Genomic DNA, 22,166 nt, shown 5'->3' with positions numbered 1-22,166 from the left:
AGATCGAGGGTGGCCTTTTGAGTAGAGAGAGGAACTGAGCAGGATGGGGGGAAACCCTCATTTTTAGGTGCTTTTTGTGATGGGGAAACGAGCAGTGCAGTTCAGCTGGAGCTACACTGTGAGACAGGGAGCTGTTAGGAGCAGCTACGTGACTGGTGGGTGGCTGGAGCTCAGGAGAGATCAGGGATGAATGTACTGGGTTACATGTCATAACCATGATAGTTTTTGGGTTGTTTTTTTTTTGTTTGTTGTGGCTGTTTGTTTTGGGTTGTTTTTTTGGTCAGGTTATTAACTTGTGTGCTCTGCAGTAAAGCAGGGTCAGCATTGCTGCATGCTGCTTCTGGCTGAGCTGTTGTTGTGTCTTGACTACCTCTCCTGGGGTGCTCCTGGGTAGCTCTGGATGGGGCAGAACTGCTGTTCCCTGAGCCTGGATGCTGAGGACTTTCCTCTCAAAGCTTCTGCACTGCTGTCTGTGCCATAAAGCTGTGGTGACACTCCCAGATTGTTCCTGTCAGTGCTGAAAGCTTTGTGCCTGGGCACAGCGCTTCCCCCTGAAGTGTCATAGGAGATGATGCTGCTCAGCCCGTGGTCTGGGCTGCTGTTTGCTCTGTCCAGTGCCATGTGGCAGTAGCAGCCCCTATGGAAAGATAGCCTTGCTTTTATTTCCTTTTATCGCTCCTCTGATTATGGGGTGACGACAGCTGAGATCTTCCCAAGATCAGCTGAAGTGTTATTTGGTTTGGGTTTTTTTTTAATCTGTTTATTGTGATGGTGTGAGGCGATGCTGGAGACAAATGTGGTGTTCCTGCTGTGCCCAGGGAAGTTTCTGTGTGTGGACTGGGGTTTGTCCCTGTGGCTTAGACCCCTCTGAACCTTGCTGTGAGAACCGCACTGCTCCAAAACCTGTGTCCTGAAGGCAAGGAGGCTCCTTGCGGGGCTGTTGTGTGGCACCAGCATCTGCATTTCAGCGCTGCTGCCACCCCTTTCTCCTGCCTCAAAAGGGCTCCCTGGGGTAGGGCAGGAGGGACAGACCAACAGGGCAGAAAGGTGATTTTTAGATGTCAGTGTTGTTTCTGGTGGCTTCATGTGAGGCCGGCTCAGCTGGGCAAGTTGAGTTTTTGGTAGTCTCCCAAGGGATTTCCAAGGTCAGGGATGCTTGTGATGCTGTTTTTAGGTTGCAGTTGAGAAGCAGCGTGGCGTTGCCTTCACGGAAGGTGAGCGGTGTGCCTGTGTGCGAGGCTGCACGCCTCTAAAGCACGTTAAAGGCCTTTTCCTTTCCTGACTCTGCTCTGCTGTCACACGTGAACCGGGTCTGCTGGTGAAAGACTTCTCTGTCCATCAACCCCCTCCCTTCTGCAGTGACTCGAGGTGTCCCCTTGTCAGTCTGTGTGCAGGTGAACAGCTTCCATGCTGAAGCTGGGGCGAGATTCCTCGGGGGAAGGGGCATTTCAGTGAGTACCCCAGGTGGCACCAGGCAGACCGAAGCTCCTGCCTGACCCACAGCTCTGGAGAAGAGCTCAGTGCAGGAGCTTCTTTCCTGCTCTTTGGGTTTGAGGAGGGAGGGATGGACAGCTTTTGCTGCTGACTCACATCTTGCTCCAAGCTGACAACAAGGAGTGGGGTCAGCGTTGGCTGATCTCTTAGTTGCAGCAGGCTCTACCTGTGGCGTTCAGCTGCGCTTGTAAATTGATAAATAACTTGGTTCTCATTGCTCCTCTCTCAGACCTGTAGTATGTGATACTGAAGGTTGTGTTGAGCAATACTTGCACTACCACCTGTCTGACCTGCTTCATCTCTCTGCCATAAAGCGGCTCTGATTCGGGAGGATGCCCTGGGCGCTTTGCTGGGACCAGTTTCCAAACAGGGGCTCTGTGCGAGCTGCAACTCTGCTCTTAAGCAGGAGCTGTGGGGAAACACACCTTGGAGTACTTGTCCTCTAAAGCTGGAACACAGCAGGGTGAGCTCTGAGCTCCGACTCCAGGAGTCACATCGGGCTGTGGCACCTCAGTGCAGCTGGAGCCCTCGCTGCTTGTGCCCCTAACGGTGGCAGAAATCAGGGGGAGTCTGCGTGCAGCTGGTGGTTTGGGAGCTGAATTCCTCTTCGCTCAGTAATTCCTCTGCCTGGCCGCCTGCTCCCGTACAGTAAAGATCCGTTTTTGGCACTTTAAGACTTTTTCCTCATCCTCACTGTGTTACCTCACTGCTCTCCGATACTAACAGACTTAGAACAAGATCCGATCTTCACACTAACGGCTCCTGCAGCGAATCCTGGCACGTGTGTCCGTCGGCTTGCACCGCCTGAGCGCCGCGCGTCGCCGTCCAGCCATCCTCCCGCTGCAGCAGGGCAGGTTCCTCGCAGCCGCAGCGCAATACTCACCAGCCCTCCCAGGCCCACCCTCCAGCCGCCAGCGCCCGCGGTGCTGTGCATGGCAGTCGCCTGCTTCCCGTGAGTGCTGCCAGCATGTCCCTGCCTCCCATGCAGCCGGCCGGTCCCTCCTCTCTCTGCTGGGTGGCAGGGAGGGGAGGCTTTAAGGCTGAGGGAGGATTTGTGGGAGCAGAGGTCTCCTCTGGCCTGGAGAGCAGGGCTCCTGTTCCTTACTCCTGCCAGCTCCTGCTCTATGCTATGCTCGCCCACCGCTCTCCGCTCCCACCCGAGGAGGGTCAGCCATAGGAGTAGGTGATATTAACCCTACGCAGGTTTCATTTCTCAGAGAATAGTGCTCGGATTTACTTTCATCCAGTAGCAATCACTTCTAAGCAGCTCCAAAGCTGCCTTGCCTTGACTAGGGAAGTACTGCCTATACTCTTAGCAATATACACCACTTCAGAAGGGCAGGAGAAGCGCTTGAGGGGTGAGAGCCTGTGGTTCCTCCCTGCCCCAGGCCAGTTCTTTGGGGTTGTGAGCCAGTGGTCTGGTGGTGGGTGACAGCCCCCGCTGCTGAGTCAGCATCTTGGGCAGGACCTGGGGCTGTAACTGCGTTGAAAAGGTGTGAGGGTAAACTTGACAACCTGCCCGGGCTGAAGGACAGCACCTGCTCTGTGCAGACTGACAGACTGTACTCCAGTACCAGGGAGGGGGGGGGGGTCACAAACCCACCACACGCTGGTCCCCGAGATGCATTTTAACTGGAAGGCAGAAACAGGGTACCCGGTCCCGCTGGCTGCCTCGCTGCTGGCACGGGGCTGGGGCTGGGCCAAGAGCTGCCTCTGAGGGCTGCGAGGAGGCCGTGATGAATTCTCATCTTATTTTAAAGCACTGTATCCTATTACTGCATGTTGAGTTACGTGTGTGTGCCTGTGCGTGCCGAATGCTTGCGTCAGTAGTTAGAGCGAGTGTGACCGGGAGAAATCCAAGAAGCATGTCTCAGTGTCGTGCTGTAAGTGTTACTGCACAAGAGTTTAACAGATGTTAACACCAAATGACTAGTCTGAGAAATGTACTTTTAAAAAAAAAAAAAAGTTATTTATTTGGGTTCAGATATTTTTGAAATACAAAACAAAAAAAAATTGGTTGTATTTTTTAAAGCTCTGAATTCTTGTCATACAGTGTGGGTCAATTCTTAATTTTACTGTGCTTATTAAAAAATGGTTCTACCATCTTTGTGCTCAGAGGTCTGAGGAAACAGCAGAGATGCAGGCTAGCATGGTGTAGTGAGCCCAGGAGGGCTGTTCTCAGTGGTTTAGAACAAGGCTGGGCTTTGGCAAAGCCTCCTGAGGCTGGAAGGCACCTGTGGGCTGGGGAGCTTGAGTCCTCAAGGCTGAAACCTGGGAGGTTTGATGGCTGTGAAGTCTCTTGTGCGCCAAGCACAGTGTATCTGGCTGCGGGGAGGGGGCTCCTGCTGAGGTGGACCCCCTTGTCCTTCCTGGCTGCAGTGTGCAGGGGGCTCTGTGTGAGGGTGGGCAGGTCTGCCTAAACCTTGTGTGCTGTTCCCATAGCCAGTGAGAACCTGGCTGGGAGGCTGAGGGACACCTGCTGCCCCAGGATGGGGAGAGGGCCGGTTTCCCTGGGAGGGCTGTGCTCGAGGGGCGTCCTGTGCCCCAAGTGAGAGGGGAGATGTGAGGAACAGCCAGATCAGGAGCCACTGCTGCACCGCAGCCAATGCCAGTAGGGAGGTGCTGGGAGAAGGCACTGGGGTGTTGGGCTGGGGCTGGGGGTGTGAATGTGCCACAATCCTGGGTACGTCCCTGGCTCCGGGAGTGGGGCAGGGGTGCTTCCCCTTACAGGACAGGCAGCCCAGGGAGGGGGAAGGTCGCTGCGAAAGACTCCACCTCTTCCTTCAGTGCCTTCAGCTCCGCCTGGTATTTCTCCTCCTCCAATTTCTCCTTGAATTCCTTCAGCGTGGCCTTGGGGCTCATGTCCTTCTGCACGCGCAGCGTCAGCTCGATCCCTGCCAGGATGGGAGATGTGCTGGTCAGTCCTCGTGGCTGGGACGTGTCTGCCTGCACCCACAGCCAGTGGCTGCCACATCTTGCAGCTCTCCCAGCTGGCTGGGCCCTGCACCGCCCAAGCTTGCTGGGACTGCCCCCTGACTGGGAAGGATCAAGCTTTCAACCCACTGCCTGTACAGAGGTGAGGGTTTGGCTGGTCCCAGCTGTGGCCAGATGTTCTTTCCACATCCAGATGTGCAGGTGGGACAGTTACTCCTCACTTAGGCATGTGCTCCCTTGATTCTGCCTAAGCCACCCAGCTTGTGCCTCCTCACCCAGAGGAGCTGCCCTGGCCCCAGGCTGACCCACATGCAGCCCTGGCCTCACCTCTGTGGATGTACTGAGCCACTATACGGAAGTCGTCCTGCCGGAAGCCACGGGAGGTGAGAGCTGGTGTCCCGAACCGGAGGCCACTGGGGCGCAGGGCGCTGACATCACCTGTGCCAGAACAAGTCATACGTGACCAAACCAGGTACCGAAATGGCAACGTGGCGTGGTTCCCAGCAGACTGGGAGCCAGGAGCACCTCAGGAAGCTCTGCACAGGCCAGCGTGCAGGGCAAGACACGGCAGAGCTCACCAGGGCACGTGTTCTTGTTGCAGGCGATGGAGCAGATCTCCAGCACCCGCTCAGCCCGGCCACCGTCTGTGCCTCTGCTGCGCAGGTCCAGGAGAATCAGGTGGTTGTCAGAGCCCCCTGCAAAGAGAGAGAGGGGGTTGGTGGGGATGCCCTCGTGGCCTGGCTTTGGCCCTGGGCCACGCACAGTGGTCAGCCAAGACCTTTCCTCACCTGTGACGATGTTGTAGCCCAGCTCCATCAGGGCTGCCGAGAGCGACTTGCAGTTCGCAACCACCTGCTGCTGGTAGGCCTTGAACTCGGGCGTCATGGCCTGCTGCAGTGCCACCGCGACCCCTGGGGAGGAAGGTAGACCAGGGTGAGGTTTTAGGGGTTCCCATGGGGAGACCTGGCATGGATGTGTGGCACCACCAGCAGAAGCCATCCTGGAAGCTGAGCAAGCTGGTGGACAGTGCCTTCCCCTAACCAGGCTGGCAGCAGCGCCGTGAGCCAAAAAGCAGGATGGCAGAAGCCCCATCACTCCTCAGGCAGTGCTGGATCCTGCTGGCTGTTCCTTGCAGCAGTATCTCCAGGTTGTGAGTCCCTCAGGGCAGCTGGAGCCCCTGCACTGCTGCTGGGGCTCAAAGCCCAGCCAGGACATCTTTGCCACCTCCTTTCACCATCCCAGACCTGGCGGCCAGCCTGGATGCATACCTGCAATGGCGTGGTTGTGTGGGCCTCCCTGCAGCCCAGGGAAGACTGCCTGGTTGATGAGGCTCTCCAAGTTGTAGAGCGTTTCCTTGCCTGTCTTGGGGTCCACACTGCGTGTGCCTGCGGGAGGAGAGGGCAGGGTCACTCACAAGGCAGCACAGCCACCCTTCTCCCACGAGCTGCTTTCACACCCTGGCCTCTCTGAGCAGGGATGGTGGTTGTTCCTGAGAAGCTCCCCAGGAGGCTCTGGACCTTCCTGCCCACCCTCTTCCCAGCTGGATCAAGAAGGAGCTTTAACTTGCAGCCTTTCTCCCGGCTCCCCAGCCCAGCTCAGGCACCTTTGCGGTAGAAGATCATGCCGGCCCTGCAGCCCCGCAAGGTCTTGTGGGTGGTGGTGGAGACGACGTCGCAGTGTTCGAAGGGGGAAGGCACCACACCAGCAGCCACCAGCCCGCTGATGTGGGCCATGTCGGCCATGAGATAGGCACTGTTGGCATCGGCGATCTTCCGCATGCGGGCGTAGTCCAGGTTGCGCGAGTAGCAGCTGACACCTGCAAGGAGATGGCACATGGAGGATGCTCGAGGACCTTGAGACTGACACAGCTCCAGCCCGATGATGGGGACAGCCCAGCTGGAGACAGCGCACAAGATCCTGCCAATGTGGATGAGTTTGAGGTCTCCCTCCTGGCACTGCAGCATCTGTGGGCTTACCAGGGTGCTGCTGGCTTCAGGGAGCTATCCCCCACCCCGGGTGTGTGACCGCAGAAGTCAGTAAGCATTCGATCCTTACCAGCTATGATCAGCTTGGGGTGGAAGAGGCGGGCATTCTCCTCCAGACTATCATAGTCAATGTAGCCAGTCTTGGGATTGACCTGGGAGAGAAAGAGGAGGATTCAGCCACCTCGGTATAGGTGAAGATCAGCTGTGGTGTCACTCTGCAACAGGAGGTACTGGGAGCCTGATGCTGGTACTCTTTAAAGAGGCCCCAACACTGATGACTGCATCCTGCCTCTGGCTGGAGCAACCACCCTACCTTGTAGGGCATGGACTCGAAGAAGACAGAGGTGGCAGAGATCTTCTTCTTGTCAGTCATGAACCCGTGGGTGAGGTGGCCCCCGTCGGGCAGGTCCAGCCCCATGATCCTGCCGTGGGGCTCCACCAAGGCCGTGTACACCGCAAAGTTGGCGGGTGACCCTGCAGCGAGGGAACACGGGGCTGGTTACAGGTGCCTGGATGTGCAGAGGCTGGTGCAGCCAGCCTGGCTCTCCTGGGCACCCCGTTACCTGAGTATGGCTGGACGTTGACACCCCACTTCTGGGGGTCGAGCCGGTATGCCTGCAGGGCCCGCTTCTGGCACAGCCTTTCCAGCTCGTCTACGAACTCTGTCCCACCATAGTACCTGCCGGTGAAGGACAGGGCAGGAGTTAAACCCCGTGGCCAAGCAGGAGAGAAGCAGGTGATGATGCGTTTGTGGCAGCCACCAGGACAGCAGCTGCAGCGGGCATGACCTTGCTGAGATTATCCTATGTATGGCCAAGGACAGAAGCAGAGAGGGTCAGATCCTGCCCTGGAAGAGCTTGGCTGCCACTGCAAGGACACTGTGTCCTCTCCAGAGGTGAGATCTGGCGGCATTAAGTGGTTCCTCTCCTTCCCTGCAAGGGTTTGGGTTGGGTGGGACTCAGCCCCAGCCTCATACCTCTGTCCCGGGTAGCCCTCAGAGTATTTGTTGTTCATGCAGGATCCCAGGGCCTCCAGGACTGCTCGGCTTGCGAAGTTCTCTGACGCGATTAACTCCAGCCCCAGCCTCTGCCGCTGCTTCTCCTTCTTGATGATGCTGTCCACCTTTAGGAGGGGAGAGAAACAGCTTCACCTCTGCCTGCTCTGCAGAGACATGGATGTTCCACCATAGGATGCACCCTCAGAGGGGACAAGGCATGGAGAGGGACCTGGAAAGGTACTGGAGAAGGGAGATTTATCCTTTTCTGGTACAGCCGATTCCAAACAGTTCATATGCCCATTTTACAGGCCATGATTTGGGTTTCTACCTGCCAAGAAGCTGTCAGATAATTCAGCTCTCATTTGGGCTCAAGAGTTAAAGGCAACTGCCACATGGCCTGGACGTCAGAGCTTCAAGCAGAGCAGTAGATTTGAAATTATGACCTCTGCAGATGGTTGTAGGATGCCCTCCCTTCACCCCTCTCAGTGCAGGCAGAGAAGGCACAGAAGGTGGATGGGTCCCACCAGCTCAGCCTTGGACTGTCTCCATGCCACACCCCTGACTCGAGGAGGTCAACATGCCCGTGGCTGTCCAGGGCATGAATGAAGCAGCTGCTGGGCAGGGGCCAGCACAGGGCTCTCACCTCTGGGTCATTGATTTCGAGCGGCTCCATTACCATCCTGTTATGGGAGGCCCAGAGCTCCGCACTGGGGAGGCCGGCATTGTCCTGCATCGAGTTTGCCATCTTCTAGCTGGGTCTGAGGTCACCTGTCAGCAGAGAGGGGTGTTTGTGGTCTGGGCTGGTATGGCAGTGGGGCTGGCTGCCTCCACACTGCAGCCCAGCTTCCTGCCTGCTCCCATCCCACATCTTCCCTGGAAAGACAGAAGGACCAGCTATGGAGCCCTCTGGGCAAGGAAAAAAAGACAACTGTCAGGCTTCCCCCACTGATATAAGACCAGTTGATTAATTACAGTACTTTGATAATTTCTGACACTCTCCCATCACCACCCTGCCTGGGTTCTCTCACCCAGCTCTGGCCAGACACCTGGGGACACAGATGAAACCACATCAGCAACGCGAGCAGTACCTTTCCCTTTTGCTCCCAGGTATCTATGAGTCTTAGGGCTTCTAGGAAATGTTCCCAAGTGTCCTCACAGACAGAAGGGTGCCTTCTTAAAACTGTTTAGTTTCAAAGCCAGTGAAGTGCTCATACCCACAGGCCTCAATTTTAATGTGCATTGCATCCCCCAGCATGATTACCCCTCCCAGCTGCTTTCCCTAGTGCATAGCTGCGAAGCCAAACCCCCAGCAGGTCGGAGTCCTGCTCCAAACCCTAACTGAAGCAAGCATGGCTTGTGGGGCAGCTCTGCCTCAGCTGGAGTCTGCAGAAAATGTGATGCCCAAGCCTGGCAGCAGCCCTCCAGCAGAGTCTTCCACCACTGCCCACATTGTAATGCAGAGCACAGGCTCCCAGGCAGGCATGACAGCCCAGCCTTTGCCTTGGCTGAAAACAATGCATCTTTTTACCCATTAACCCTGCAAGGCCAGCAAGGGGCCGTGAGCAGGTTATTAAGCAATCACACTTAGTTTGCTTGTGCTAAGCTGCTGAAGTCCATCAGGGTGGGCCTGTTGTATGTCACCCTTGCTCAGCCACTCACTTCCCTAAGGCCAGGGCCTCATTGGCCAGGAAGGAATCCCCGCTGTCACAAAAGCTGGACTAGGGAAAGGGCTGCAAAGGGAAGGGGAAGGCACAGCACTCCGGCTTTGAGCAGGTCAGCTGGGTCTGGTGTGTCCCACCAGCACCAGCCGCAGTGGTACACATACCCAGTGCTTTCAGCGACCTGCAGAAGGCTCAGGGGGACACAGCGGGATCCCCATTCCCCACCCAGGATAAGACTCCCATTCCCACCCTTGTGGCAGGATGCTGGCCAGGAACTGGCAGCTCACCTGCTGCAGGGACGATCCCCAGCCCCGATGCTCCATCCCCACCAGGCTCTGCACCCCCCGTATCCCAGCTCCATCATCCCCCACGCCCCTGAGAGGCCCCCGCTGGCACGCTGCCCTGCCAGCAGCGGCGAGGAGCAGCGCTGCCCGCCCGGCTCTCACCCGCAGCGGCCTGTCCTGCTCCTGCCCGTCCCGGTGCCCGCCCGCAGCGCCACAGGCCCGACTCGGGCCCGCCGCGCGGGAACCCGCGCGCCTAGCATGGGGCACGACACACCCCTTCGCGCCTCGACCAATCGGCGCCTCGTTCCGCCCCGGTAGGCGGGCGGCTCCGGAAGGGCCCAGGCCAATCAGCATCGTTCTCTTCTCCCTCCCCGCGGGTCTTATTGGCCCGCGCCGAGGTGGGGCTGGCGGCGCTGCCAGCACGTGGTGGTCGGGGCACGGGTGACCTTGGCTGGGGTGGGCAGTGGCTTCGCTGCCGTCACCCCCCTTCTGTCGTCATCCCCCTTCTGTCGTCACCCCGCAGCTTCAGCCCCACCTGTCGTGCACCCCAGGGGGCCTCTCTCCCAGCCCTGGGGTATTTCCAGCTCCCCGTGATCCAGCGGTATCCCTCGCCTGCCCCATGAGCCGCAGGATGGGACCCTGCTCCCCCCCAGCCCTGCGCCGGGCAAGGAATGCTTCAGCCACCCGCAAGGCCCCCGGCCAGGCTGCTTGGCCAGAGCCGTGGCTGAAGGCGAGTGGGTGTCCCGTGCCTGGGAGCATTGCTCTGTCCCCCCTGCAGCAGCAGGGTAGCCCTGGTGCCCGCTGGGGTGTCTGGGTGCTCAGGAGGAAAGAAGCTGCCTTGGAGGGATGAGGGGCGCAGACAGGAGAGCAGCCCTGTTTTCCTCATGCTTGGAATTTGAGCTAGTGGATAGGCTTGGCCAACTGGCCTGAGGGAGCCTGTGGCCACCGGGGATTCAGAGGTTAAATTGATGTACCACAATTTGAGGAACAAGATTAGGGAATAAGGAATCCTACTAAATTCCTCGTGATCCCAAAACAGGGGAAAATGGGATGAGGCAGCATGAGTCACTCTGCAGAGAGGAGCACCGTCTCAAAGGGGAGTCAGCCAGGAGGTGAGACCACCCGCTGCAGGCAGAGCAGCGAAGGAGCGTGGTGGTGAGTCCTGCCAGGACCTGTCAGGGTGCTGGGGCGAGCTGGAGGGGAGCTGAGGGAGTGAGGGAAATCGTGGGCTCACCGGTAGGATGGCTTGTGGTTGACAGGCTGAGTGTTATACCAGAATACTCCTTGGGTACTGTTCTGCTACCGGAGTCCACCTCCCTAGAAGGGACTTGCTGAGGGAACCGTCTCGTAGCTCAGCCTTTGGATGGTTTTTGCTATCTTAATTTGTTGTCGGTCATCTGACGGGGACTTATCACAGCTGAGGGATGTGGGGTGGCCCGGGTTGGGTCGCTGTGGTGGGCAGTTTCTGGAAGTGGTGTTTTGACAGCGCCAACAGCAACAGCAAAACCCAGGTTGGTTTCTGTGGTTGCGGTGGTTTCTGTGACATACAGATGCTGTAGAGAAGGACTTTCTATTAATTATATATTAAGTTATATAACCTGGCTTTGCAATATATTTTTGTGGATCTCGGCTCTCAGCTGGGGTGAAACCATGACGGTCTGACTAGCAAAGATTGTCACTTCTCTTGAGCCGTAGGAGCAGCAGATAATAGCAGTGTGTGCTGTTACAATTTCAGGACTCCAGATTGCTGGCAATGGAGTGTGTCTCTTCTTCCCCTTCACCCTTCTCTGCCAGTTCCCCCACTGTGCAGTATGAGAATGCCACTGCCCATGAATACTACTCCGGGCTCCAGAAGAGCATGCACATCCTCTCCATGGTGGTGTACAGCATCGCCTGTTTGCTGGGGGTGACAGGGAACGGCCTCGTCATCTGGATTGCAGGCTTCAAGATGAAGAAGACCATGAACTCTGTCTGGTTCCTGAACCTGGCCATTGCTGACTTCATCTTCACCTTTTTCCTGCCCCTCAGCATCGCCTACACTGCCCTGGGCTTCCACTGGCCGTTTGGGAAGCTCCTGTGCAAGCTGAACAGCACCATTGCATTCCTCAACATGTTTGCCAGCGTGTTCCTCCTGACAGTCATCAGCATGGACCGCTGCGTTTCTGTGACCTTCCCCGTCTGGTCTCACAACCGCCGGAGTCCAGAGCTGGCAGCCAGGATCACACTGGGGACATGGGTCCTGGCTCTCCTCCTCAGCTCCCCATACCTCGTCTTTCGGGACACTGCAGTCAGTGCCAGGAACGTCACCAGCTGCTACAATAACTTTGCACTGTCGGATGACTACACGTCCGAGGCCACGCGGAGGCTGTGGAGGATGCGGCACAAAGCGATGATCATAACGCGATTCTTATGCGGGTTCCTCATCCCCTTCACGGTGATTCTCATCTGCTACAGCATTGTTGCTGTCAAGCTGAAAAGAAGGCAGTTAGCCAATTCCACGAAGCCATACAGAATTATCATTGCTGTCACAGTCTCGTTTTTCCTCTGTTATTTCCCCTATCATGTCTTCTCCTTGCTGGAAATATCCCAAAACTCTTCCAGTCATGAGATGAAAATGGCCCTTTACATAGGGATCCCTTTGGTCTCCAGCCTTGCTTTCTTCAACAGCTGCATCAATCCCATCCTGTATGTGTTTGTGGGGCCGGATTTCAAGGAGAAGTTTCGCCAATCCATCCTGTCGGCGTTTGAAGGGGCCTTCAGCGAGGAGTCGGTCCTGGGCAGCCTGGCCAGCAGGAGAAAGTCCAGGTCTGCTTCGGAAGTGGAGGTCCCGAGGGTGGTCTGAGCAGCTGCTGGTACTGGGGAGGGGGGGGGGCAGTTCTTTGGGCTGCAATTTCCCCTCATTTCAGAGCTGTAATGGCAGGACTGTGGGCTGCAAAGGGCTGTGCGTGCCAACAAAGCGTGATTTGATGTTTTGGAGGTGTCTCAAACCTACTATAATTTAATATACTAGGGACATTAAACAACTGTGTGGAGCTGCAGCAGGGTGAGAAAGTCAAAATACAGTTTGCTCCTTGTGCTACTTCCTCCGCTGCCTTGTTTCCCTGTACCTTTTCCATCCCCTATGATCCATCATACTTGGGAAAAATGTCTCCCTGTCTGGCTGTGCTGAGGGCAACCACATCCCTGGTGGTAGCTGCCAGACCCCAGACTTGGTTGCCTCAGCGCTGCTGATCTGTTACAGCTTCCAATTTGTAGCAGGGAACCCTTTATAAAATTCCCTGCTGGCAGAGCTCCTTTCTCTTCCCTCTCCTCCTGGCTTCTGAGTGGGGAGCTCTCAGATGCTCTCCATGCTGCCGCCCAGCCAAGGGTCACCTTGTACATTCCTGGGGAAGGCATCTGGGGACAAATCCTGTTCGCATCTCCTTTGGGTTCACCTGCCTGCAGTGCATTTGCACGTGGTGAGCTGAGGGGAGATTTTCTCCCCTGCCCTTACCAGACCTTCCTGGCAGCTCATCTTTGCTGGGGTTCCACAAGGGGGCAAAATGAGATGTGGCTGTGTCGGAGGTGTGTGGCTGCACTGACATTTTGGCTGTTGAGTAAAGGGGAGAGTGAAGAGAGATTCCCTACATCCCTTGTGATTAAATCAGGAAAGAAAATCCAGAGATCCTTTCCCATGTATCATTCCAGTCTGGTGCACAGGCTGCTAAAGATTAAGGGGAAGACAATTTTTTTAAAAAGCAACTTGGACAGGCAGTGGGCTCTGTATGGAGGAACTCTTACAAATGTGACTTTTAAAGAAAGAGGGTTAAATGAAATGGCGGTATGGGCGTTTTTGTAGGGTCTGGAATAGCTAGTAAGACAGTCATCTTTTCTCTCCCCTGCTGTGTGGCAGGACAAATTATTGGTTGTGCTCCAGTTCCTCAGGTCTGATGTGCAGCGTAACTATTTCTGAGCAGCGCTTGTCTGTGTGGGTGTTTGACATGTTTCTGCCCCTTAAGTAGCGGAGAGTTGACACTTTGTACTGTTGGTGAACTAATATTGAACCCCATTAAACTTGTGTAGAATGTACCCAGCCTGTTGTGTTGCCTGTGTGATAAAACACTGGTTGATCCAACCTGTCCGAGCACGCTCATCTTCAGTAACAGAACTAGGCAAGAAGGTTAAATACCCAGAATTTGGGAACCGCTGGCATTAGCAGCAACTCTCATGTCTGAAGTAGATGGGACTCGACCTGGGTGTGAGGACTTGCCTGGGGTCCATGTGGATCTGATTCCTTGCCTGTGGTTAAAGCATGCAAAAGGGAACGGCTGTGTTGAGGTTGGGCAGCTGATGGAGCAGGTGACTATATGACATGTCCCTCTCTTGGCCTGCCCAGTCTGCCTGTCAAATGGCCCGTTCATCCTGCCAGAAACCTGCCTTGGAGCCTCACTGCTCTGATGGCTGGGAAATCTCTGACTCCCAGCCTGAACTTACGAATTACACGTGCCTCACTACTCTCTGCATGGATGACATTAGCAAGAGAGAGCTGTCACTTGAACATCTTAGGGATTAATTATGGGTCTGCTGGGCTGTGCAATATGAAATGAAGGTCACGATCCTACAGACACGCATGTACTTAACCTTAAATTCATGCATAAAGCTGCTGAGAACAGGGAATATAACAAGACCATCCTATGTCAAGCATGAGTGAACAGAGATTTACCCTTTGCCACAAATTGCGGGCTGTCATGCAGATGGAACTGCAATGTTTGCTATGCAGCCTGCAACTCCGGGGCTGTTTACTTGCTCCTGGTGGTAAACGACAGCATCGATTGCAGTGTCAAGGTTGTGCAGATCAGCATTTGCTCTTTCAGGTTTTCTTTATCTGTTTGCAGAGCCCACATAATTCCTTGTGACAAGAGTCTCTCGGAGCGTTGGACCAAGGCCTTGGAGTCCTGTCGTGCCTCCCTCCTCATCCTGGCACTCTTGAGGTACTGACTTGACTTACTGTATGGTAGGAAAGAATGCAATTTTCTGTGTCATTTGGCTGTCCAAGATGAGTTACAGTGTTCCTATGGGAAAAGATTTAAATGAGGTGATGTGTCATCTGAGGAGTTACCACTGGAATACCAGTAGGTGCTACAAAGCACCATCTCCTCCATGGCATCCCATGCCTTCCACTCAGCAGCTCTGTTTCATCAGCTAATCCTGCTCAACTCCACACCCAAAACAAGCTGCTCTCTCTCTTGCAATATCCCTCCCAGAAGTTACCTCCACTCTAAGTGGCACGTTATTAGACCTCAGGACCACAGCATGTCCTCCTCATGAAGCTGACTGCCCCCCTACATGATGGGGAAGGGACAGAGAGAGCTTTCAGACAGCTGTTGCTGAGAACACTTGCCAAAATGTTGGGAATAAAAAGGGGGAAGACAATGTTTTATCAATGGTTATGGCCACTGCTGTGTAATAGGATGCACCTGAGGCAGAGATGGGTCTGTGATCCCGGGTCTGATCCCTAGCCTTTGTGCAATAAGAAACCGTGCTGACATCAACACGGGGTCAGGCTGCCAAGGGACTGGTTCCAAGACAAATCTCCCATTGTATCTAGTTCCCTCATGTTCAGACTATCTCATTATCACCATGATAACTGTGATAGTCCCTCATTCCCAACTAGGAGGCAGGCTGTCCATTCTCTCTGATACTTGGTTTGTTGTGCACTAGAAAAGCTTGAATGGAAAAAAAAAAAAAAAGAGAAGAAAATCTTTTTTTCCAAAGGTGTGCAAACAACGCAAAGAGGCTGAGCAACTCTTTTGGCAGCTGTGCCTCCCTCTGACGCACCTGTGCTCTCAAGGCTCTTTCAGATGGGTGGAACAGCCTGAACCCCTCAGTATTTGCTGTCATTGGGAAAGGCGCTGAACCCGTGGCCCCGCTGGTGTCAGGTTCTCATTGGTCCCACGGAGGGGCCGATCCCACAGCCCCGTGCATACAAACAGTGGGCTGGGATGGGCAGAGCCCACTGGGGCTTGTGGGGTTCCAGCTGTGCATCAGAGAGCCTTTAGCTGAGAGAATAAGCAAGTTTTGATAGTCAGTGTTAGGTATTAATTAGTAGGGTGAGTAGTCTGATGAGGGCATTGATACTCAGGTGCCAGGCAAGGTAAATATGGAATCGACAAAACATCTCGGTGAAGAGCTCAGAAAGACTCAGCAGGTGGTTTTGGCTCCAGGTTTTATCACTGGCTGTGCCTGTGGAGCGCAGAAGTTGTGCTGGCTGGAGCTGTGGTCCAGAGCTGCCCTCCAAGGAAGGTAGCAAGGGACAGTGATACTTCACCAGCCAGTGAAGATGGGAGGAATTACGTCATGGGGCCAGTTCGGGTGAGGGATGACAGACCTCAGCATGCTGAAAAGAGAATTGACAGAATCCAATTATAGGCTGGTTGTGTCCTATCCTGATTCTGTCACAGGCCTAAGTGGCACTGGGTCAGCACTACTGTTTCGGTCAGACTAGGGTCTAGCAGGATGGTATGATGTTCTTCTGTCTTTAGTGAAAGAGAAACTAACTGTGGCACTTTAATCATGCTGAGGGACAAACACAGGGTAACATGACACAGCTGCTTCTTGTAGTGCAGATGGGAAACTTAGATGAAGATGTATCAAGAATCTCATGGAGTTAAAGCCTGTGATGCAGCACACAGCAGGTCCTCAACAAACAGAGGATTCAGCAAGCATTGAAGTCAGGGATCTGCAGAAAAGCTGTCGCTGCCTTGCTTTGGAGGAGGGAATACAGCAGGTGACTGGAGCTGGGAGAAGGCACAGGGATATCAGGGAAGAAACCAGCCAAGGAGGCACAGCAAGTGGTAGCTCTAGGGGAGAAGGTATTTTCTATTTCTATTTTCTCCTTAGGACCTGGATAAGAGCATGGAAATCAAAAGTGGGCTGAGGATAGTTATGAGGAAAGTGGGAATACAAGGTGAGACCTTAGACAGCCTTCAAAGTACCAGCAGCAAGATGGTGGGTGCAAATGAGTGGGAAGGAGATTGCTGCAGGTGAGGAAGCTCTCATTAAGGAGAACTTAATGAGACAATAAAAGCCTCTGTGAAAGCTAGCAGTCTCCATTACTGTCCTCTGGTGAAACTTTCCTGGTGAGTAAAATTTTTAAGTGTCCCACTCTTAAGCCTGGTGAATGGACTTGGGAGATAAGATCAAGTAAAAGACAATGTGCAGAGGTCTGACAGTAGAACCCTTCCAGAACAGGAAACAATACAGCGAGTCAGAGGAATGGTATTGGTAAAAAGTATCTCTGTGAAGGAGAGATACTGGTGATATTGTTAGTAAGTAGTGTGAGCCAAGCCTTGCCTAGTTCTCCTCAGCCTTTCTTGGTGTAGCAGCTGGGTGAAGGTTCTACCCAGCATGGGAGTTAGCTGGTCCAGAGTTGGTTCTGGTTGACACCCATCTTGGAAGGGAACAAGGTATTGTTGCTGGTACTTTGGCCCTTTCCTGAACCCCTCCTGACTTCTGCTTAGCTGCTCTGGGTGGAGTTGTGACCAAACCTTTCTGTATGCCCCCCAGTCTAGCTCTATGTGTGTGAAGCCTAGGATCTTGTCTCCTGTACTGAGTTCCGCAACAATCTGCGAGCCTGCTCATAGTGACCCATGAGTAGCTCAAGCCCTTCCTGTATGTTTGCTAAATGCCTGTTCAGGGCATGATGCACATGCGCTGTCTCTGGAGGAACTGTAGCTTAGTGCAGTCAATGACAGGTCACACTAGGACCCAGTAGGTAGGACAGAGAGGAGCAAGCTGTTTGGCACTAACTGTGTAGCTGCATGACATGCCTTCGCTGTGCAGTGCAAATGCTTTTGTCTAAAGGCAAATACTGGCTGTTATGCGCTTTGCAGGGCAGAACTGCACATGAACCCAGCAAAGACAACCTGCAAACAGGCAAAAGGTGCTACCGCCTGTTCCTGTTTCAGGACAGTGTTTGTTCAAGCCCTCACCCTCTCATCTGGCTGGAGATATTTGTCTGACCAACGTTAAAATGGTGGGTATTCCAACAAGGCTGTCACCTCTTTGTTTGATGGTTGGTTGGAGATAACCCCGTGCTGGAGCTGATGCAGCAGATCTGTTAGTCATTGCCGACTGACCCAGAACTGACAGCCTGTTTAGAGACAAGAAAACAAACTGAACTCAGTGAGTCTTTCAGTCAGAGCGTCGTGACTCAGGAGGAACAGGACTGTGACAAAATGAGTCAATGTCTGTTTATGGATAAGATGTGTTCTTTGCTCCAGGGCCTTTTTTTTAAGGCACTCGGGTTCCCAGATGCGGGCAATGCTATTCTCCAGATCACTCCCAAGAAGTGATAAAACTGCTGCCCTTTTTCCTTGATTCAGAAGGTCATTAATGGATGTTCTGAGTTCTGCCTCCCTAACTGGGTACTATCCAAGCCAGCATCTTCTGGAAGTTAGGCACAGTCCCTCCCAAGGCAGTACAGGCTGAAGGCAGGAGAGGTGGTGGTCTTGGGGCTGTGCTCAGGGTGGAGGTGCCTGTGTGCTGCAGAACTTCCCAGCAGGCTCAGAGGGGCTGTGTAGGTTAGAAGATGCTTTTGGGATGCCTCATAGGGTCAACCATTGGGAGAGACCAAAGTTATTCACAGGATTCTCTTAGGATCAAATAAAAAGGTATCGTGGGTGTACCATGGCTGGTAATTTTTGCTGCCAGGTGATTTGGTAGGTGACTTAATGTCCATCTTTAAAAACCAGAACTACAAAACCAAGCCCAAACAAAAAAGCCAACCTGGCTGAGCAGTGATGGATGGAGCTTGGGAGATTGGATGACAGTAGCATTTGTCTTCTCTCAGGTGATAGATGTAAGCTGTCGCCCAGCCAAGCACTGGATGAGCAGTGCCCTTCACCTAGGTGTGGGGTTTTTAGCACACCTCTGCTTGCCAGGGTTGCATCTGGATCAAGAACAAATCTCTGAGCCAGTATGTTCACACCCTGCAGTTTTTCAGAATTCCTTAGGTGACTGGTGATTCAATCACTGTAAAGAAGTAAAATCTGGGTGCTTGTTTTGGAGCAACTATTTGTTACAACTCATAGTATTTGGCTGGTATATTGTAAAATTAACAAATCCCTCCCCCTTAGGAGCTGAGATTTAAATTCACATTCCTCTTGATCAGGGAAACAGAGGCAGGGAAGACACTGACTTGCTCAGAAAACAAAGGCAGTAGCCTTAGAAAAGGGATGAGAAGACAGAATCCTTTAGTTCCTGGTCCTGTGGTTTGCTTAAGCATTGTCAGGAATTTGGGGCAGCACAAATCAAACAGTCAGCGAATTCTGGGTGCCCTAGGGTATTGAAAAATGCTTCTGGGGAAGGCTGCTAATTGCATGATGGGTCAGTGCTTCACCATGTGTTGTTTCTAGCTGTTCTGCCTTAAACTGTACCAGCCTGTACTGAAGTCCTTTGATAAACTCCAATGCCAAGAGAAACCTCTGCTGCTCTGTGAAGAGGCTAAGAAAAAACTGAAAACCCCTTTTCCATTTGTCCTAAACACCTCAAAACAAAACAAGAAAAGACCCTGCTAGGGTCAGTGATTCTGAATCGACTGTGGAAGTGCAAGCCTATAAGAAAAAGAAAAATACAGCCCAAGAGTGGAGGAGATAACAGGAAGTTTGAAGAGGTTTAGTCTTTTACACTTAAGTGTAATTCTGATGCTCTAGGAAAGGCAGAGTCCAATTACTGCATCTCTTCGAGGGTACAAACAGGCTTATGGCCTCTCTGCTCACATTTCAAACAGATGTCTTTGCTTTGTGTGAGTGCTACAAGTGGAGTGCTCTACATCTGGCAGCTGCTCCACAGATCCAGGTTAAATTGCTCCCCTTCTCCAGCTCCAAGTCTGTTGAAAGAGGGGGGTGGAGGAGGTGGGGGAAAGGAGACAATTGATGAAGTGCTGGAATGCAAGAAGCAAGAAGCAAAACTTGTGAAATACAGGGAAATACCGGTCTGTGAATATTTAAAATGGAAAATACAACTCATAATAGTGGAAACTGCAGTTTCAAAGTATGAATCTCAATGTTCTTTTGCAGATATGTTTTTGTGAGCAGTCCTGGCAGCTATGGATTTTCCTCTGCTATGGTAAGGCCAGTGTAGACAAGGATCTTCTGGGGTGCTCGAAGCCATCCTCCAATGCACACTCCATTCCAGGATTAGTTAAATTTAATTGTGGGGTTTTATGTGAGTCAAGCTGCTGCAGAAAGTACCTAATTTATACTTCTATACTAAAATTTTGAATCATAAAATGCATTGATCTTGGGCATACTGACAAGTGTAATTTCCAACACTTTCCTAGCTACCACGTTAGTGAGAAAGCAGGGTGCATGTTTCTTTACAGCTCTGTGTGTGGCTGCAGCCCTGGCAAGACCTTTATTCTGCTGAATCTGTGCAGGATGGCTGTAATTTATTCAAAGCAGTTAAAGGATTTGACTTTTGTCATGGGTGCTGCCTTTTGATAAAGCTGAGGTGAATAAAATCACTGTCTTTCTGCAGATGTTGAACACCTCTTCATCCAGTTCAACCTATGAACATTGCAAGGAGGATGCTGGAGACTCTGGACAAATTGTGTATGCTCTTGGTGGTATAATGGAACTGACAGACCGATGATTACTCCTTAATTTACTTTCAGAGAAGGAAGCTTTTCTGGAACGCTGCTGGGTCCACTGGCAAATACCAGCCTGTACACCGGTGCCTGGTGGGGATGGTGAGGTTCTACTGCTGTGGTGGTGATGCCCAGAGCGGCACGGTCATCAGCTGCTCCTCTCAGGGATGCAGATGTAAGAGCTCTGAAACCCATCGCCTTGCAGACATCCACTGGTTTACGCTGTGCAAACTTCACACCGGGCTGCTCTCAACCCTGGAGGGGCGGTTACCCACCCATCGTCCTCTTTTTACGAAGGGTAGGGGAAAGCACATGTGCGGTGCTGGTACTGGGGGGTCCCCAACTTGTTCCCCCCCCCCCCCCAGCATCGCGGGGTAGAGGGGGGAAGATGGCGCCGGCGGCCGTTCCCCTCAGCCGCGCCGCGAGACCGTGGCGGGAAGGGGTGGGTGGGTGGGGGGAGGGAGGGCGTCGCCTCGCGCCCGCCCCTCGCGCGCCCTCCCTTCCCCCTCCCTCCCTCACTCGCGCGGCGCCGCCATCTTGCAAGCGGACAACCGGAGGGGCTGAGCTCCGCAGCTGCCTCTGCCTCTCCCCCCTCCCCTCCGGCCGGGCTACCTTCTCCCGGGGCCGGGGGCCGGAGCCGGCAGGTAAGGCCTTCTGAAAGGGGCACGCCCGCCCGCCCACTCAGCCCACTGCAGCCGGCTGTGCGAGGGCAGGACATCCCCCCTTTCCCTCAGCGTTCTCTCCCCTTCCCCACGTAGGGTTCCGCCGGCTGAGGAAGGGGGTGCTTCGTCGCTCTCCCTTCCGGGGCGCTGTGGGAGTGGTGCCCTCTCCCCGGGCCGCCCCTCTCCTCAGCGACCTGGAGCTTCTCGCCATCCTCCAGCCCTACAGGTGAAAGGGAGCGATGTGCTCGCTCCCACGCTGGGGGCTGCGGCGTGCCCAGGCCTCTCCCTTGAGAGGAGGGAGGGTGAAGGGATCCGCAGGTTCCCTGGGATGCCTGGGCGGGCTTTTCCCTCCCAGGGCGTGTGTCACTCACCTGGAGCAGCTGGAAGGATTGAAGGGAGAGGTGGGGTGGACCCTCCCTCGCTTAGCCTAGGGGGTTAGATGAGTGTGGAGGACTTTTCTGGGGCTTGGGAGGTAGAGACACACACACACACACGGTGGGGAGATGGGTGAGAGGGCTCTCTTCCTCCAGCTGCTGGGGATCAAGTACCATGGTTATCCCAGACAGTTGTTCCTGCCTCTGTTGCGTTCTGTGTGGACATGGCTCAGTTTGTGGGGTAACACCTGTGGGAGCAGGGCCTCCTGTGTACCCAGTCCAGTGACTGTGTCCATCATGATGTGCTTCTGTAACAGTCTGCAGCCCAGGAGAAAGGGTAGGAGTGTTTGGGCTGCAGCCTGCTCTGTAGTGTTTGTGTTCTGTGTGTTTTGCCAAATCTGATGCATGTTTGAAAGATTTGTCCGCCTCAAGCCAGGGGGTTATGGTCCCCTGTACCATTGTAGAGTCATATCTGTACACATCTAATAAAGTTCTGTGAGCTTGCTGTCATCCCAACACCTGTTTCAAGGTTGATCCATCAAAATTACTCTACAAAAGCAACTTCCCACCCCACACACTGTAGCCCACTTGTTGCTGCTGAAGTACATCCATGGGAAAGTCATTGACCAAGGGTTAGGTGAGGAGCTATGTTCAGTGTTGCTTGTGAATATATAATTTATTGTGTAAAATGCATCCTGAACAATGATTTGGTACCAACATCTCTTGTCTTTCAGCAGATCTCTTAACTCCTCATTTCCCTAATACATGGAGTAATGAAGGTAACACAACTGGAGGTGGGGGGTGGGTGGTAAAAAAGCCAGCTGTGCCTTCAGTGCACCGTGTGGATGTTTTTAGTAACACTGAAATTTGTCTCTGCATTGTTCTCATCTAACCTGAGAAGCAGGGTGCTTTTAGGGGTTCTGAGAAGTAAAAGCACTTCCAGTACATGCTCACTTTGCTGGATTTAAGAAGTAACTCACATCCCTGTGAATGGATGATGGCCATTAGTTAGCAGTTGGGAGTTAGAGAGGTGTGTGTGGTAGAACAAAGGAAGAAACACTAGCTACGAAATAGCTTTTTAATTCTTAAATTTTTGGGTACTTGGTTTGAATGGGATATGGTTGAGCTGTAACTACACTGCCTTCTGG

General features: G+C 53.5%; 2 protein-coding genes and 1 long non-coding RNA gene across 3 annotated transcripts; 2 read left to right on the top strand and 1 right to left on the bottom strand.

Annotated features, from left to right (window-relative positions):
• Positions 1 to 3,438: 3,438 nt before the first annotated feature.
• On the bottom strand, positions 3,439 to 9,561 carry SHMT1 (serine hydroxymethyltransferase 1). Its single transcript, XM_084271105.1, has 12 exons — positions 9,518 to 9,561; positions 8,054 to 8,178; positions 7,390 to 7,535; positions 6,977 to 7,092; positions 6,727 to 6,887; positions 6,484 to 6,565; positions 6,032 to 6,244; positions 5,697 to 5,813; positions 5,217 to 5,339; positions 5,007 to 5,123; positions 4,756 to 4,866; positions 3,439 to 4,388 (listed from the first exon to the last, which is right to left on the bottom strand). Exons 2-12 carry the CDS (start codon positions 8,153 to 8,155, stop codon positions 4,219 to 4,221), a joined length of 1,458 nt encoding a protein of 485 aa, XP_084127231.1. The 5' UTR covers positions 8,156 to 8,178; positions 9,518 to 9,561; the 3' UTR covers positions 3,439 to 4,218.
• Positions 9,562 to 11,105: 1,544 nt separating this feature from the next.
• Positions 11,106 to 12,197, top strand: LOC311197200 (chemerin-like receptor 1; the record flags this gene model as incomplete). Its single annotated transcript, XM_084270930.1, has 1 exon — positions 11,106 to 12,197. The coding sequence occupies exon 1, from the start codon at positions 11,109 to 11,111 to the stop codon at positions 12,195 to 12,197; it is 1,089 nt and encodes a 362-aa protein (XP_084127056.1). The 5' UTR covers positions 11,106 to 11,108.
• Positions 12,198 to 15,378: 3,181 nt separating this feature from the next.
• On the top strand, positions 15,379 to 21,528 carry LOC311197159. The gene is made up of 2 exons (XR_014617616.1): positions 15,379 to 16,473; positions 19,414 to 21,528. It is a non-coding gene; the product is annotated as an uncharacterized lncRNA (long non-coding RNA).
• Positions 21,529 to 22,166: the final 638 nt, after the last annotated feature.

This window comes from Gallinula chloropus (assembly GCF_964237585.1).
Source record: "Gallinula chloropus genome assembly, chromosome: 15".
NCBI classification, from domain to species: domain Eukaryota; kingdom Metazoa; phylum Chordata; class Aves; order Gruiformes; family Rallidae; genus Gallinula; species Gallinula chloropus.
The sequence above is the reverse complement of the archived record's forward strand: the minus strand, read 5'-3'. Positions and strand labels throughout refer to the sequence as shown.